The sequence below is a fragment of the Delphinapterus leucas genome, chromosome 19 (genome assembly GCF_059928025.1).
Source record: "Delphinapterus leucas isolate spDelLeu-1000000601 "Yukka" chromosome 19, BTC_Dleu_Yukka2, whole genome shotgun sequence".
Lineage (NCBI taxonomy): Eukaryota > Metazoa > Chordata > Mammalia > Artiodactyla > Monodontidae > Delphinapterus > Delphinapterus leucas.
This window is the reverse complement of record NC_143147.1, coordinates 41521676-41540148: the sequence shown is the minus strand read 5'-3', so window position 1 is coordinate 41540148 and position 18473 is coordinate 41521676. Positions and strand designations below refer to the sequence as shown.

Sequence of the window (18473 nt, the reverse complement as noted above, 5' to 3'; positions counted from 1 at the left end):
AAATACACATACTATAATACATCTTTCTCTTGTTGTTCAAGGCGATTTGTAAAATCTCTTGCTCTTTTTTTTCTTTTGGTAGGTATTGATTGGCAGGTACGGCCTCCTTTATCAGGACTTCCTACGCGTGGTAAAATGTCTCTCAACAAGGAGTTTCATTTTAACACTTCCATTGCTAACTTGGTCATCCTTCGTGGGAAAGATGTACATAGTGCGGAGCTGGGTAAGCAAAGTTAAGGTGAAAATTAAGATGTACGTTTTGCACATGTACATGGTATGCATGGTAAAAAAAAGAAAAGAAAAAGAAAAGAGAAAGAAAAAAAAGAAGTCCCTGAATTTATTCTTAAAGAAAGGAAAATAATAACTCCATATTTTAGTAACAAAATGTAACCATTGTATCAGTGTGTGACTGGATACCAAAATAGATGTGGTGTAAACAAAAGGACAAGTTTAATTCTTTCTTCCTGAATCTGGTTGACCTGTCATCCTCACCTCGTGGCTTTGTCCTTAGTGCAAGGCATCTGTTTGAACTTCAGCCCTCAAATCACATAGGAATAAGCAAAGAAGGGCAGGCCTGGTCCTCTAGGGTCACACACCACACTTGTGTTTATATCCCTTCGACTGGGACTGAATCATGTGCCACATCTAGCTGCAGGGGTGGCTATGAGCATAGTTAAAATTTGGTGGTTCTGTTACTAAAGAAGAAGGGGAGAACAGGTATTGCAGGACAACTAATGGTCTCTGTGACAAGCATTGGTACAACATTTTCAGCAGGTTGAAAGAGCAGTACTCTTCTTAGCTTTCTTTGTGTTTCTATGGCAAGTCTCTGGGATTATATTATCCTTGTCTGATGATTCCAGCAGCATCCAATTGGCTGCTTCTAGCTGTGATATAAAGAAAATCAATCTTATCCCTGTAATACCTCTTAAATAAAAAACTAGTAATAATTAAAAAGAGATCAAGTCAATCAGATGGTGTACTTTCTTCATTTTAGATTTTAAAATGAGAAAGTTAATAAAAGGATATATAAAGTAATCTAACCTCCAAAAATTTACCCACAGCAAATGATGCAGGTACACAGAGGTGTAAAGATATTCATTGCAACATCTTTCACACTAACAGAAATGTGGGAACAACCTAAATGCCCAACAGTAGGAAATGTGTTAAAGAAATTATGGTATATTCATAGAAGCTTTTTAAAATATGAGTGATATTTACTGACACAGAAAAGAGGTTTACAACATATTGGTGAATGAAAAATGCATATTACATAGGGCATGTATGTAAAATTATAGTACAAAAGAGGGTCAGCAGACTGTTCATAGGCTGTCTCTGGGTGGTAGCATTTCAGCTGTTGAGTTGACTTTTAAATTTTCTTCTTAATAAATACTTTTCTGAATGGTATGAATTTTTTTTATGATGAATATGGATCATTTATCCAAAAGCAATATAAAGCTAGTTTCAAAGAGCAAAACAAAAGATTTCTGGTGAAATGGATACAAAAATATCTGTTTATTAATTTGTTTCAAAAACTGACGATTTATGATGTAAACAGTGCCTTGTTATTTTACCCTAGGAGCATTTAAAGATCCAGCTCTCTATACTTCCTGGTTAGAGCCTGTTCATGCTTTCAGTGTGTGGAAAACCCAGCGAGCCTTTAGCAAATATGAGAAGTCTGCAGCGTTGGTCAGCAATAGCCAGTTCTTAGTAAAACCACTTGACACGATTGTGGGCAAAGCATGGAATATGTTTGCTTCAAAGTAAGTAAAAGATAAATCTACAAACCTTTCTTAACCTTAAGCAGATAATATAATGTTAAAACACTAGGCAGGATCTGGAGTGTCTTAGTCTGTTTGGGCTGCTATAACAAATAGAGCATAGACTGGGTGGCTTATAAACCAAAGAAATTTCTCGCATTTCTCGAGGCTAGCATGTCCAAGATCAAGGTACTGGCAGATTCAATGTCCAGTGAAGACCAACTTCCTGGTTCATAGGTGGTGTCTTTTTGCTGTGTCCTCAAATGGCAGAGGGGCAAAGGAGCTTTCATGGGCCTCTAATCCCATTCATGAGGGCTCCACTGTCATGACCTAATCACATCCCAAAGGCCTTACCTCCTAATATCATCACCTTGGGAGTTAGGATTTCAACATTTGAATTTTGGGGGAACACAAACATTCAATCTATAGCATGGAGTAAGTACTTTGTAGGTATGAAACTTTGGGCACATTACTTCAGGTTTCATTTCCTTTTCTGTACAATGGACCCAAAAGAGAGGATATATGTGGTGAGGATTAAATGAGATGATAATGTAAGAAACCCTTAGTACAGTGCATGACTAGTAAATGCTCAATAATTGTTCCATAGTATTATTGTTGTCGTTGACTAAACGAGTAGTTTCTTTTTAAAAAATATTTACTTATTTGGTTGCACCAAGTCTTAGTTGTGACTCCAGGACTCCTTTAGTTGCAGCATGTGGGCTTCTTAGTTGCAGCATGTGGGCTTCTTAGTTGTGGCTCACCAGCTCCTTATTTGCGGCCCACAGGCTCCTTAGTTATGGCATGGGAACTCTTAGTTGCGGCATGCATGTGGGATCTAGTTCCCTGACCAGGGGTCAAACCCAGGCCCCCTGCTTTGAGAGCACGGGGTCTCATCCACTGAGCCACCAGGGAAGTCCCTAAATGAGTAGTTTCTAAATGAAATGAAAGTAAAGCAGAAATTTCACTATAAGGCAAGGACAGTAAGGTAGTTTTCCAAAATAAGATCCTTGAGAATGGAAGAGATTCTGATTTTGCTCAGTAAGAAACATTGCAAGTTCAACTCTACTTGGTACTAAGAAATGTCTGCTTGATTACTAAGAAATGTGTTTGTTATCCGGTTCCCTGACCTCTGCCACAATTACTTAATGTTAAAGCAGAATTTCTCAAATCATTGGGTAAGCCTGTACTTTGATTAGCTAGGATTCCCAAGGGCCCCCCCATCCTGCACATGGCCATTCCATAAACCCCTACTCCTCAGGACTGTGAACTCTGTGTCCTTTGTTGGTATAGTTCTCGTCCCACTCTCATTAAATGGTAGCAGCTATTATTTCATCAATTTAGTTCATGTCTGCCCTTGATATTCAGAACATTTTGGGGGACTGGAGGTATTAAGAGGATCACCTGGCATTAGTGAAAATTAAGTGTTGTCTGAAAAACACTTGGGAGGCTTCACTTCATTCCTAGAACTGGATCAATGTGTTTCTACAGTTTCACGCCTTAGATAAAACTTCTCAGGCACTTCTTAAGTGTTTATATTGAACACAGTCATCTCCTGTAGGGTGTTGAATATGTGCTGGGTAGACAGCCAAATCTGAACATGCTTCTTTTTCCTATGTGCTGCTGCTTTTTTTTTTTTGGCCATGCCGTGCGGCTTGCAGGATCTTAGTTCCCCGACCAGGGATTGAACCCGGGCCCTGGCTGTGAAAGCACCAAGTCCTAACCACGGGACAGCCAGGGAATTCCCCTCCTATGTGCTTCTTATTGTCACTCTCTTGGACACTAAATAGACAGGGAGCTTGACACAAACTTTGAGAGTTTGCTAACCTTTGGAGTAAACATTGAAGCAAAGGCAAGACTTTTAAAAGAGTCTGCCATCTGCAAGTGTTCATGAGCTAGGAAAGGTCTATTTATTATTTGATTTTGAGTTATTCGTTTGCCTGAGATTTTTATTTCATATTTTCTGTTTCTTTCACCAGAGCCTACATTCATCAGTACACAAAATTTGGAATTGAAGAAGAGGATTTTTTGGACAGTTTCACATTGTTAGAACAGGTTATTGCTAGTTACTGCAACCTCGGATTTTGAACAATGGGGAAAATTTACCTTAAGTCATTTTTGGACTAAAGTACTTGCAATACTACTTTCTCCGTAAGGTTTTTCATATTCCTATCTGCTAATGTAACAAGGTTAAATGCTGATTCCTTCTCCATACTATAGCCACAGAAAAGGAGAAAAACCTTTCATGTTTTCAATGAAAACATCTACTTGAAATTTTCCTTTGTAAGAAAAAATATTGGTACTTCTTTAAAGAACTTTGGGAATACTTTGCTGAGATGTTAGAACTCTAGAACTATCAGAAAAGGAAACTTCCCTCTTTATTCCAAAAAGCATTCACTAAGTATGAGCTAAACTTTCATAGCACAATTTTAAGCTAAGAAATTGCAATTCCGTATTTAAATATATTCATCTTTGAAGTGAATGTTTTGAACCATAAGAGGGAGCTGTTGTCAAAAGCTACAGGGTGAACATCTATTTTTGAATATTTTATTCTAAAACGGTAAGATTTTCCACTTTAAGCAGCTATTTAAAAATAAATGTCAGGACTTTGTTAATAAACGTTATATCATGCTTAAATACAAAAGTAAATAAGCAAATGTTTCCTTTGTTTGCTGTTCTTAAATTTTCTGGGCATCAGAAAATTGGGTTTTTCTTTTAGATCTTAGAATGCCAGAGCAGAGACTGATTTTATTCAACCAGTGCTTTAAAATTACTTACAGGTATTTAGCTGGTGTGGAAGACGGTTATATTCTTTTCAGTAAAAGGGGTAAGAGCTTTTGCCAAAATTTCACTATGTTGAGAAAATTACCACCAAGTAAATATTGTCCTAGATGAAACTGACACATACAGATGTTGGTTTCATTCAGAAGGACAGAACACATTTGGAAATTTGCAACTGAGTTTGAGGGGAATGGTGTAGTTCAATAAAACACATCACATGCAATGTATTAACAAATGTAAAATGGCAAACAAATAGGAACATTTTGCCCTTTCTGCCAAATCTACCAGTAGTTTCTTCCTTTTCTTTCCATATGGAAAAGATTACCTTTTTGCTGTTTTTCTTATCAACTGTTGCTATGATTTAAAATACTGAACCATATCTTATTTCTAAGGAATGTAAAAAGTGGTCTGTTCAACTGCTAAAAGGCACACCCACTGCTGTATTTTGTTAAGCCAAGAATACTAGAAAATAATGAGATTGTAATTTTTACAAAATAAAGTTAAAAGTAATAGTTTAGCATTGCAGAGATCCAAAGACTGAAACAATTTCCCGAACTAAACCAGCATTAATGAAGATCTGTAACCAAATTACCTCACTAGGGGGTAGGCTGATTCTGAGGAACTTTGCTACAAGTTAAGCTTAAAGAAGGTCATAAGTTGAAATCATTTTATATTTGAGAAAAGCATGCATGAGGTACCAAATGGGACAAATATATTTCTAATTTGGCAACTCATGGAATCAATGGCAGGTGACTATTGGAAGTAAACTCCAATTAGACAGAGCCATTCACTTATGTGAGTTGACCCTTTCTTATGCACGTTATTGTTTAATGCACAACTGCATTATTTGGTGTGTGTGGATACCTAAATATTTGCAAAATTGTTTTAAATGTTTACATTGAAATTTTTTTCTTGTCTATTTGGAATAATATAAAAATTTTTGCTATTAGAGTTGTGATAACTTAAAAATTAACACAAAGAAGTTGATGCCAAAGCTTCAAAATAAGGGGTGGCATTGGAAATGTACTTTGATTTGTGTGGAGATAATGGCCAATCAGCCAGGACAGCATTAGAATCATAACTTCCTGGGCATAGAGAGCCGAAAGCTTTGAACATGTAATTTCTTAGATTACTGGGTAGCTGGTGTGCTATGTGTCACTCAGACATTACCCCACACAGCCAAGAGGCACCCCTAGAGGCAATGAGTACAGTATAAATTCAAACTGTTTCTTATTTTCAAACCTTTTCGTTCTGCCCCATTTGTGCTTTTCTTAAGAGCTCTTTAAGCAGTAGAACCTGTTTCTTCCCATTCATTCCCTCTTGCTTCTAGCTTTGAGTACTCGCCCCGCAACCCCTCACCACTACTATTCAGTCAGCCGACAATCCCTTTCTCCTTTCTTTAACCTGTCACTTAGAACTCAGTAAGTGTGCCCATGATTCACTATTCTCAGTCCCTTCATTCATTCAACCAGTATCTATTCACTGCCAGGCACTGAACAAATGCTAAGTATATGGGGATCAATACCACAAAGTCTAAATGAAGAAGCTCACAATGTACTTAAGTTTCTTTCCATGCCTGGTGCTACGATTCTGGCTTCCTAATTATTGCTTATTATCTTGCCCATGTCCATGTTCAGTTTTTTTCTTTTTTTACAGTGAAGATGTGGTACAAGGTAAAGAACCGTGAACTGGGACCTTTAGTCTAGGCTTTAAATTTGTCTGAAGCCTCCTCACTGGCTCTGTAGACTTTACTGTGCAGTGTACATACCAGTGATTCTTCTCCTGACCACCATGTTTATCACACTTGCATTCCTGTCCAAAATTTTGTTTTAAAACATGCTCCATATGTTCCCATCCCACTGTTCTCTCCGCATGAGCTCAAGGTTTGGCAGTCAACCCTTCCTTGTTCTTCCACCTACCTTCCAAATATGGCTTTGCCCACTAACTTGTCATTTTTGCAAATAATCAGTTATTTAATTTAAGAGATATTTGCTCATCTGTATCAATCACATTGTTTCCTATGGGTTTTAGGAATGTGAGCTAAAAAATCTGGCTTTATATTTTTAACTAAATAACTTCCTACTCCTACACTCTGAAATGTCTCAGACGATGCAATGTCAACCTTATTAATAAATGGAATCCCATTTCCACTAGCAGGAATGTTAAGATAAACAATGTAAATATTTTAAGTTTCTAGAGCACGCAGTGTTGGGTCAGTGTTGCAGAAGATATGGCATTCAAGGGAGAAGAGGGAAAAGAGAGAAAATCCTAATCATTTAGACTCTAGGGAGCCAGTGAAGCCGGGGAAGAGATGAAAAGGAAGGTCAGGGGAACTGATGATGATCCCAAAGAACTGTTAATAGCTTATAAGCATTAAAAAAAAAAAAGAAATACTCGATGGTTTTTGAATTATGGACTTTACCTAATGATAAAAAATCTAAGAATAGCTTACAAGATAGCATGAAAAGAAACAAGAAGCTAAATTACATGTCGCTTAGCAAATAATTCTGTGTTACCTGAATTTTTCTCCTTTGCCAATGATGGAGCCAATACAATGGATACTTTTATGGCTCTCTTGTCCTATGAATTTAATTATTTACATGGTAAGTACACAGAAATTCAAAGATTTTTGTCCAACCTTTTTGTCCAATATTGGCTGTCCAATAAGGTAGCCATTAGCCACATGTGGTCAGTAAGTGTAAAATACACACTGGATTTTGAAGATAATACAAATAAAATAATGTAAAATATTAATATCTTAAATCGTGGAAATGATATTTTGGACATAATAAGGTAAATAACTTATTCAAATTGGTATAATACCTGTTGTTTTTACATTTTAAAGTATGGCTACTAAAATTTTAAAAATTAAGATATATGACTTGCATGATATTTCTATTGGACAGAGCTATTCTAGACACTTCAGAAGCAAAATCCCAGGAACTGTAGAAACTGGAGTTGAACAAAGCTTATCCTTACTAGGTGAAAGTTCATGGGAACATGATAGTAAGAAACATGACATGAGGCAGAAAGATGGAAGTTTTCCTTTTTTAAAAAAAGAAGGGCCTTGCTTAAGCTCAGCTCCTGCGAACAGTATGAAAGAGGCAGGATATGAGCTTAATTCCACAAACATCCATTGAACACCTGCAAGTTAAGACACTGTGCAAAGATGGGGAAATAAAAAAACGAGGTAAACCTGGCCCCTGCCCTTTAGGAGTTCACCATTTGGTATATTCCTTGCTGCAGATATATGCCTGACTCATGTAGAGACTCTCTGTTTGTTGAACAGATTAATATAAACGTCTGAAAAACTGTGGAAGAGACGTAAAGCTGCAAAACTACAGACACACAATAAAGCCTATTAAAGGTCCCATATTAGCAATAGATCTCACAACTATTAGATGAAACTAAGGACCTGGAAATGTAATTAAAAATATTCTGTTTCTGAAGTCATCTTATATAATTAAGAGCCACTTAAGGCAATATAAATTCAAACAATATATTAAAAGAGAGTGTACAACTGCCTTTGTTTGCAAGTCCTTGCCTAAAATCTAAATTCCTTGTCCTGGAATTCTAAGCCTTCTAATGTTTGGCCATTCCCCCTCTCCCACTGTTTCTTTTCTGTGTGCTGTAGTAGCCAAAGCTGACAGAAAGAAATGACTGTTAAATGTGGTTATGAGAAACACATAGATTCATCTACATGGTTATGTTTAATTTTGTTCAGTAAGGACAGAGGTGGAACTATCACTGACCTGGAGATACAGATGAGAGACACGCCCCAATGATCCTGCCTGCCCCAGCTCTGCCCCCACTGCTAGGATCCCAAGACCAAGAAGAATGGGAGGCTCCGAACATTTTTGAGGACTCAAAGGACACATGCTAGATTTCATAGTAATTTCTTTGGGATAATATCTTAGGGGACTTCCTTCTTTTTTTATATTATGCATTTCTTTGGCTTGCATTTTTTTTTTAAGCAAAGCCATAAAAAAACCAACATAAAGATAAAATAGCTCAAAAATGATTTTTCAAAGGACGTTAAGACCTGGAGACAGTTTGAAGAACGGAGGAATAAGTCAAATGAATCAGAAGGCAGCAACAAGGGGTGGAAGTAATAGGCATCCTCATCGTTCTGTAAACTATCACGGAAATAGGGTGTAGGAATTATAGGATGCTCCAGGGGCAGAGGAGGAAGGGAGAAATTAAAGATAGCTTTGGGGTCCTACTGTCTCAACATGTTCTTCTAATGAACATCGCCTACTGCAGGGAAGACTAGTAAATATATCAAACACAAAGTCTGGGAGCAGCCTGAAAAGAGGTGTATAAAGTAGGAAATCATTTATGTATGAAAGAACCTTTTATTTCTTCCTTGCAGAGACCAGGGATGTCTTTTATGCTCAGACAGATTATGTTTGAAGAAGAAAATGCAGAACATCTGCAAATTTCTTTGATCTCTACATTTTTCTACAACCACTATTTTTCAGCTTCCTTTTTTTTTTCCTTCTAAAATTGTGCAAAGTACTCGCACACCTGTGCTTTTACCAGATAGGCATCTTATTTTGTCTGATTCCATCAGAAAGTCAGGAACAGTCACACCCCAATTCTCAAAGGCTTCAAAAACTGTGTACCTTCTTGAGAGTGGAATACTCGAGTTTTGCGCCTCTCTTCTCTACCAAAGGATTATTACAGAAGTAAATCTCTCTCCTTCTGAACTCTGGTGCTTCTGGTGAATGGTATGATTGTGGTCACATGTCATTTATTCTGAACTCCTATCCAGCCAACTTCAATAAGCGTTAACTCACTTACTGAAACATGTAAACAACCCCGGCACCAAAGCAGCCAAATAGAAAGCTGCCTTTACCACATGCTCTAGAAGGTGTAATAAAGCCTTGATTCTGCCTTTTGGCTTGGCAAAGGCAGTTGGGAGGACGCCCTCGTACTTACTTGGGAATACTAATGACATCTGGGTTCTAGGTGGCTGCCACTGCTGTCTAGGCTAGCACTACTGGAATCTTGGACTCTAGTAGAAATATACAGGAAATCACACTGCCCAACTTTTCTCCTTATAAAGACAATCTATCCAGGAATTACCATCCTCCCAGTTCTCAGAGGGAGGAGCCATTGGCAAAGCAGGCAGGATACAACTGTGGAGAGGAATTTTAAAGCAGTTTCCTGTGGCTCCAAGGTCCAGTCACAGTGCCATTCTTCAAGAACAGTGCTACATAACAAGGTGAGGCTTAGATTATCACTTAACAGGAAAGTACAGAGGACATACTACTCTGGAGAAGTCTCTGAAAAAGTCGGGTTTATTCTCTGACGGAATGGTTTGAGGAGTTAGGAGAACCGACATACACCCCTATACTAGGCCCCACCATTCTATTGGTATCTTCCCTTCATATGTTCAAAACGGAATAGTGACTCTCTCTCTCAAACTTGGTCCTCCTCCTATATTCCTGGCTCAGTGATCAATGATTATTGCTGTCTTCTCAGGGTTCTCTGGTTCCTCCTTCATGTATACTCCACCTCTTTCAGTCCACCATTACCTGGACTCTACTTAGGTAGCACCTCCTGCCTGCCTTTGAATCTCTGCTGCTGCTTCACGTGGGCTGTTGCAATATCCATTCAGCAAATACTGTGTGTGACCCCACCCTGTGCTTGGCTCTGAGCATACAAAGGAGAGCACAATAGTGTCTGCCCTTATGTGGCTTAGGTTCTAGTGGAGGAATGAGCAAAAACAAGAAAATAGACTAGTTGTGAATTATATGTAGGTACTTTAAAGGAAACAAAACGAAGCTAGGCAGAGAATAAGAGGTAGAAGGCTCACTGGCCTTGTCTCACAGCTCCCTCACTGGCGCTTTCCTGGTGTCTCTCACAGGGCTTTTCCCTCACCCCAACCCCTACCTGGCAATTCAAGTGCCACATCCTCATGAAACCTTTTCTGATCCTTCCTAGTCGGCAGTTTTCTTCCTCTTCCCATTTTTTTTTTCTTATGGCCTTCATCTTACTACTCTACATTGTGGTTACCTGCGTATTTGCATAACCCCCAAGAAGACTGTAAGCTCCTGGAGGGAGATCATTTTTCAACAGCTTTGCCTCTTCCCTATAGTACTTTAAACTATTAGAGAATTTTTTTTTTTTTTTTTTTTTTTTTTTTTTTTGCGGTACGCGGGCCTCTCACTGTTGTGGCCTCTCCAGTTGCGGAGCACAGGCTCCGGACGCGCAGGCTCAGCGGCCATGGCTCACAGGCCCAGCCGCTCCGCGGCATGTGGGATCTTCCCGGACCGGGGCACGGACCCGTGTCCCCTGCATCGGCAGGCGGACTCTCAACCACTGCGCCACCAGGGAAGCCCTAAACTATTAGAGATTTAAAAAGTGAATAAAAAATTTTTTTTCCCCCAACGTGGCTAATACCACTACTGGCCCTAACTGTTTCATAGGGTTGTTATGAAGATCAAATAAAACTCAAGATGTGACAGCGCTTTAAAAAAGAAAAAAGGTCTGTACCTTTGTACGGATTGCTTTGTAATCATAATTATAGCAAACATCACTCTGGGAACCTGCCCACACAGGATGGCTAAGAGCAGAGCTGGCTTTTCCAACCCTTGGTATAGGGACACACAAAAGCTGTTCATCTGTTTAAATGCAAAACTGTTTTGGCTGTGGCCTTGATTTTCTGCTGTCTCCCTTTCCCCATCACCTACCTTGTGATCACAAGATGAAACAAGTAAGCAGACGCTTGGACTTTTGCACTGGACTTTTCTGCAGAACTGCGTGGCTAAGAGCCAGAACACCTAGATTTGAATTCTTGCTCTACTTCCTTGCTTCCTCCAGCAAATCACTGAACTTCTCTGCCTTAATTTTCTCATGGGGCTGTTGGAGGATTTAAAGATTAAATACAAAACAAATAAAACAACATTAGAAACAGTGCCTGGTACAAAGCAAGCAAGCAATCATCAAAGTTACAGTAAATCCACTGTGCTTCCTGGTACAGGGCACATCAGAGGAGGTTCCTGGGAGCTAATCTTGATTGCTGGTGTTGTGTGATTGTGTACAAAGAACATACTGTGGAGGGGACATGGGAGTGGGAAGGGCCTGGTGCAAGGGACAGGATGGAGCAGTGCAGTCTGAAGAGCGTTAGGAGTGTGGCCAAACCATGTGAGGTTAGGTAGAGAAAGTTTGGCTGCTGTAAGAGGTTTAGGACTGTCACTCAAGTGAAAGTGATTCTCAAGACACTCTGAGGTGCACTAAAAAAATGAAAGGCAGAGAAGGGCCTCCTCTCGTTATTTTTGGCTTTCATCTTTTTAAGGTGAAAAGAGGTTGAGAACAGCAAGGTTCTCTGGTGACAGGGAGCGTTGGGCTTCAGCACTTACTGCCAAGAGAAGTGAACCTGAGCTGCTCTTTGTTTCCAACACCACTGCTGAGGAGCCAGAGAAAGACAAGAGTAATCTGAATAGTCATTCCCCCACCTTTGGGGAAAGGCGGAACCCATCCCTCTTTTCAAATTCGCTCCACAAAAACAACTTTTCCCTCCATCAGAAACAGACTGGGACACAATAGGCAACGTTGCTGGGCTGAGTCAGTCAAAAGTGGCCTGAAGGAAAAAGCTGCTCATGCTGCTCCCTAAAGGGGGATAGATGGCAACAAAGGGAAATAACGTTTGGGATTAGGTCAGGGGGGGGGGCAGGGGGGAGAGACAGGCCTCCTTGAATAAACAAGGCTTTTCCCCAATGGGCTTTGGGTGGAAGGCCATCAAAGCAAGCTGTCCATACTCCTCCCTGGAAACTCTCAAAAGGCCATGACTGTTAGCTTAGACAGGTGGCCCAGGGGTCCCTCTCGGCCAAAAATGCCCAGAATAAGCCCGAGCCTTCCCCTCAAGAATTCAGGAATATGGTTTCCAACACAAACAGATACTGCATTGTCGAAATAGTGCTGGAGTGTGTCCAAGCCTTCCCTTTATGTCCTTTGAGTCATTTGGAAATGGTTAACAAACGGGTTGAACACCTGGGCTGATTACCCCAGAAGGGGATTTCCAAACAGACTCTATGCTGTAAAATCATCTCTTCCCTTCCCAAAGCAATTCAGTTCCACTTTCTCTGAAGTGTGCCCTAAAGATTCCAAATTTTCTAACTGGGATTGATTCTAGGCTTACTAAATCACAGCAACTGCTGCTGACACAAAGAAACAAGGAGCCAAGCAACTCTGTGCTTTCTAAAAAGGTTTTCTTTAAATTAAGAGGAACAGATGTCCAATGTTTCAAAAAGCCACACATTTGTGGATTTGGCTGACAAACCCTCTAAGCTGCATTTCATTTCTGTTCCCAGAGAGTCAGCCAGCCACTTAGAACTGACTCACTCTCTCTGGGCCACAGTTTGGGCCAGTATCTCAACTACAGAACTAGAATCCCAGATCTCAAATAAATCCAGGGTGTTTGGGTAGATAGTGGGGGCCATCTAAAACAACTTTTTTTTAAATTTTATTTTAGTAGTATCAACACCCACACAGCAAACTGTGGAAGGCTAGTAGGTCAAAGAAAATGAGCAAACAGTTGGCACTTGCCTGTCCCAGCACCACAGTTCTAAAGGCAATGAGTAAGCAGCTATCCAGAACAGGTTTTTGTTATAATCCCTCTTATGAGTACTGGTTAAATATGCAAATACATGTAGGTTATATGCTGCAATTCAAGTCCTCACCCTCAAGGCAAATGCATTACCTTAGGTGAACTCCTGGCCTTGCTGGGAAGGGAGGCGACAGGAACCCAAGCCCCTGACTACCAGATACAAATGACTCAACTGCTTCGAGAATTTTAAAGTACATTATGTGCTTTCTTTTCTTGCTGTCTTTGAGAATAAAGGAACAAAACACTTCACATGCAGCAGTTTTGTGTAGCATTTCATTTACTATGTTTTGTGACTACCAGAGAAGCTTTGATCATGTGAGTTAGAGACGGAATGTTACTTGGCTTTCAAACATGGCTATTAAACTCCTGCTTAGGTTGTCTTAACTTTTTGTGAGCACACTAATAACTAATTATCAATAAAATAAACCAATCTTGTGTGTTTTTGTAACAGGAATGAGACTTTCAGGTCTATTGGGAAAGACCTGGCATGCCACCAAATCAAATTTTTCTTTTACTGTTTAAAACCTCTTTACACCCAGCAAATCTCACTGGATATTCCAGATGGAGTTTTCCAACAAGGTATTAAAAGCTGATCATTCCTTTTTTCCTCATCTACCTTCTAGTTTTTTAGTATTAACTGTATAATAAAAATAAATTAGAAAATGTCAACATTTAAAGCTGGTAAGATTAGACAAGTATTTTCAGTTATTCATAGTAAATTTTGTGTATCTGTGCTTTGTACCTTAACTAGGCTAGCTGGGAGCCTATTTTTATTTTTTGATAGGTAAGAAGTGGATTTATTTAGAGATGCACATTCCATAGACAGAACACAGTCCGTCTCAGGCTCCAGCGGCCATGGGAGAAACACACTCCACAAAGTGTGGGCCATCTCAGAAGCTGAGAGGCCTGGAGAGCTATTTTTAGAGTTAAGAAGGTTTTAGTCTTACTAATCAAGTCATTAATTTCTGCTTTTCTTTTTATTAATTTGTATCTTGGATTTAATTAATAACTTCTTTAGACAGAGCATATCTACTCCCAAATGAGGGCATATATGCAGACAGCATTTATTATTTTTAAATATTTATTCTTTTGGCTACACTGGGTCTTAGTTGTGGCACACGGGATCTTCCTTGTGGCATGCGGACTCTTAGTTGCGGCATGTGGGAGCTAGTTCCCTGACCAGGGATCAAACCCCCGGCCCGTGCATTGGGAGCACAGTCTTTACTCACTAGACCACCAGGGAAGTCCCTGCAGAGAGCATTTTAAATCCTACTTTTTTTTTTTTTGCGGTATGCGGGCCTCTCACTGTTGTGGCCTCTCCCGTTGCGGAGCACAGGCTTCGCGACCATGGCTCACGGGCCCAGCCGCTCCGTGGCATGTGGGATCTTCCCGGACTGGGGCATGAACCCGTGTCCCCCGCATCAGCAGGCGGACTCTCAACCACTGCGACACCAGGGGAGCCCCCTACTTTTGTTTTTGAAGTGAGTAAATGCAATGTTGTAAAATTCTTACATGTGTAGCAAATGCTGTCTTTGGTGAATTAAAAAATTGGTAACATACTAACATTTACAGCTTCTTTACATTTTATCTGATCTAATCCTTAGGACAACCTGGCTATATATCTCTATTTTTATAGATGAAATCTAGGCTCAGTTAAAAACTTTCTCAAGGTCACATTATGTTAGAGGCAGAGATCTAAACCATCATTAACAGACTAACGCACATGGATGCAAACGGCGGGTTTCAAAATATATGGAAAGGTTTTTTGATGCTAAAAAGGGGACTCCATGAGCTCTTGACACACCGGTCAGTCAAAACACAGTTCACCGCAGTTTATAAGAGGGCAATCAGTTATTTTTTTTTTTTTTAGCTTAATGAGTAATTTGTACTTAAGGAATCACTTTGAGTAACAAGCCTCCAGCTGTCCTACCAAAGCTACAGACAGCACTGAGCACACTGGGAACACTGGCTGAGTTTGTTTGTAAGGAGTACTCGCTACTATATACACTGAATTAACTAGTGTAATTCAGCAATGTCACTTCCAGCCTGTCGTCTTCTGGATTTTTAGAGAATGGAAATAGTGGCCATTGTCCAAATGAAATTAAAATCCTCCCTTCCTTCTAAATCCCACACTCTGGATTATGGTTATACAGAGAATACAGAAGACACTGCAAGTTCCCACGTGGCATTGCCTGAGGGAGGTGCTCCTCAGTACTTCAGGGTATAAACCCTGATGTGTTGCACTGTATTGTGTTGCTTGTCAGTCACTGAGTTGAGACATGATAAAACACTGCAGATATTCAAGGCACAAAATGAGACTTAAACAAAGTAGAGATGGAATCAAAAGAATTCCCAGGCCCTTTCTTTTATTTGCAGTAACATCAAACCATCCATTTACAAATTTTCTGGTCTCCAATCAGCTGGAATTAACTAGGCATGTCTTTGGGATCATGTTGTTTGCGTCCACTTTGGTGGATAAAAGAAAGGAACAAACCAACCGCAGGAACAGAAGGGTAGCAAACTGCTCCAGCTGGAATCCAGCAGAATCACCTGAACATGTCACACCTGAACACTGAGTGGAGGGAAGGAGGAGAGCTGCTCTTCATTTGTTTTCAAAGCAAATTCATTTGAAAGAGTGAACAAGCCATCATAAGTCAAATGTATTATAAATCACTTAGACCTTCAGCCTAAGAAACTAGTCTTTGTTTTTCTTATACTTGACCCTGAAATAAATTTACCAACAAATCCCAAAGATTTAGTACAAACAGTACAAATCATATTTGCTTTCCTCTTTCCTTCAGACAAACATCAAATAAAATGCAGGTGAAGGAGATGAAACACAACTGGAAGCTGATTTAGAGACTTATACTAACGCTAAAGAATCTAAAAAATTATACTGGTTACTGTGAATCTGTTTAAAATAAAGCATTTGGGTACTGCTTTTCACGTAAGTAACTGTCATACTGCTAGAAAGTTTCTGGGTGGGGGGAAGAAGACTGTTAAGAAGTAACCTTTCCAAAACCCACAAGGCACGTTGCTTGTCCTTTATTTATTTAGCTTTGATCACAGAGACTATCCCAATTTTCCATAGAATCCTCATGATACTGCTACAATATCATGGCGTAAAAGATTCAAAGTGCCAGTAGACATAAGGACCAGTTTTTTTAATCGTAAACCATGATGCTCGGTAATGTTTGAATGGGAACATTTGATATGGATGGTCAGATGAAAGATACCAAAATGTCAGACAGCCCATCGACTGCTGTTGCCATGAGATTCAACAGTCAACATCAGTCTGATAAGCTACCCGACAAGGTGGTACAGCCATGGAGATGTCACGACGGTAGGCAAAACAAGCAGACATTCAGGCAGGATTTGATAAAACCAGGCATTTCTGGCCTGTTGAGATTTAAACCCAATTCTACACTCAACATAATGTCAGTACCAATTTTCCTAAAGGAAAAAAAAGTGAAACTGTTTATTTTTTCCCAAGCAAAACAAAATGACCAAGTTCAACCAGAAACATCCCAAAGGAAAAATCACATAAGAACGAAACACTTACTGAAGAAAGGCAAGAAAATTAGGTTACATATAAAAGTAAATTTCTGTCTGTTAAAATCAGAGTACGTGCTGGGCTAAAAATTAAGATATGAGAAAGCTTGTTTTTTAAAAAAACGAGTCATTTTTCTCTCCATGTCCTGTGATTTGTATACTATCATCCCTCCTGTTTTCACAAGCCAAGAAGTCCCCTTGATATACCAGTCCCTAAGGTGCCATTTCAGCAGTGTGTAGCCAGCTGCCCAATTCCAGCCCAACAAAAAATGCTTTGGTGGTGGCCCTTTCATGCAAATAAATGAAGGCTTAAGAAACTGCGGTTGTAGGTGGATATGGCAAGGTTGCATTTAGTTGGTAGAAGCTAAAAGGAAGTAAAAATGTCAAAACGCTCAAGAAAACGGACACAATTTTGGAATGATCAAAGATGTCTTTATAAAGTTTTTTCATGACTTCATTCTAAATATACAGAATAAAAAATGGTGTCAGCTCATTTGCGAGACACCAACAAGATTTTCCTTATACTGTCTCAAAATTGAAAGATCAGTTTCCCAAGAGGGTGTGCAATGCATCATAAAATGGCCTTTTTTCAAAGGTGGGAGAGGAAGGGTTGGGCAGGATGGCATATTAAATTTTACCATAATAGACATGCAAGACTGTTATCCAATCTAGTATAATTTATATACACTTTTGATGACTTAGAAAAACAAAGAAGTCATTTGTGACAAGCCTAAAAAGCTTGACATATTGGACATACTTAGGAACCATTTTTTTTTTTGGTGTCCGGAATTCTTTAATTGTACCATGTGGGCTTTTGAAAATAACAAGTAGAAGGCCAGTTTTTGTTAAGTTTGCTGCTTAATATCACATTCCACCCTAATAAAATACAATTTGGATTGAATTGACGGTGGATACCTTACCTTAACAAAGGAAGAGTATTGTCAGTGCAAGATATGGACTAAACTGCTTTCAGGGGAAAAAAAAAATTAAAATTGATACAGGTTGGAAAAGGGAATTTTCCTTCCTGGTTTGGAGTCCTCCCAATTTAAGGCAGAACCCGTCCATTTAAATTTTTGCAGTTAAAACTTTTCTGCTTATTTAGTTTTCTCCTCTGAGTTCAACCGCTGCTGGATTCGTTTGGCATAACTTTGTGCCATGGAGTTAATGATGGACAGGATGAAGTAACACACCATTACAACAACCAACTTCTCAAACATCCAGGACAACCAGTTTTCTCCCTGCAGGAAGAAAGGCAGAACAATCCACGAGAAATGCTCCATTAGTTCAGTAGTAAAAAGGGGACCACCTACCATGTTTTAACGAAAATAATGAGAACCTGGAGCTTACAACTTATAAAGCCTAAACAATTAAAAATGAAAAGTCTTGTGTCTTCAGCTACTGTGAAATCTACATTCAGGCTTTCTTACACCCAGCTATTAAGATTTCACTTTGTTAGATATAAAGTCAATGTTGAGTCATATAATTTAGAATGGGGTGAGTGTGAAGTCATCTCTTATCTTTCACTACACAAAGTCTTTGATTAAATCTTACTATCTGAAGTCACCATGGAGATACTTGCAGAGGGTTGTGTCAAGATAGTTACACGTGTATATATTCTTGTTCCAGGATTAGGAGCAGCTTTTAAAATATAAATGTTATTTCTGGAGTCATGTTTGGTCAACTGAGGGCAGCAAAGGGCCACGTAAAGAGTGTAAGGCCATCAAAAAACAAAAAACAAAAAAACCCAACCAAACAAGAAAAACACTATGCTT

At 39.3% G+C, this 18473-nt stretch overlaps 2 protein-coding genes across 8 annotated transcripts in view; one reads left to right on the top strand and one right to left on the bottom strand.

Moving 5' to 3' along the window:
• TUBD1 (tubulin delta 1) overlaps positions 1 to 17694 on the top strand; it is a 34218-nt gene extending 16524 nt beyond the window's left edge. For 3 of the 4 annotated variants that reach the window (XM_022552550.3, XM_022552549.3, XM_089900952.1), the window contains 3 exons: positions 83 to 223; positions 1577 to 1760; positions 3734 to 17694. In XM_022552550.3, the coding sequence (XP_022408258.2) occupies positions 83 to 223; positions 1577 to 1760; positions 3734 to 3842 (434 nt within the window). In that variant the 3' untranslated portion in view covers positions 3843 to 17694. Of the gene's footprint in view, positions 1 to 82; positions 224 to 1576 lie in introns of all 4 variants that reach the window. The other variant, XM_089900951.1, reaches the window with a different exon arrangement.
• The window catches only part of VMP1 (vacuole membrane protein 1), a 129206-nt gene continuing 127844 nt past the window's right edge, over positions 17112 to 18473 (bottom strand). For all 4 annotated transcript variants that reach the window (XM_022552577.3, XM_022552576.3, XM_089900953.1 and 1 more), the window contains one exon: positions 17112 to 17939. In XM_022552577.3, the coding sequence (XP_022408285.1) occupies positions 17796 to 17939 (144 nt within the window). In that variant the 3' untranslated portion in view covers positions 17112 to 17795. The remainder of the gene's footprint in view (positions 17940 to 18473) is intronic.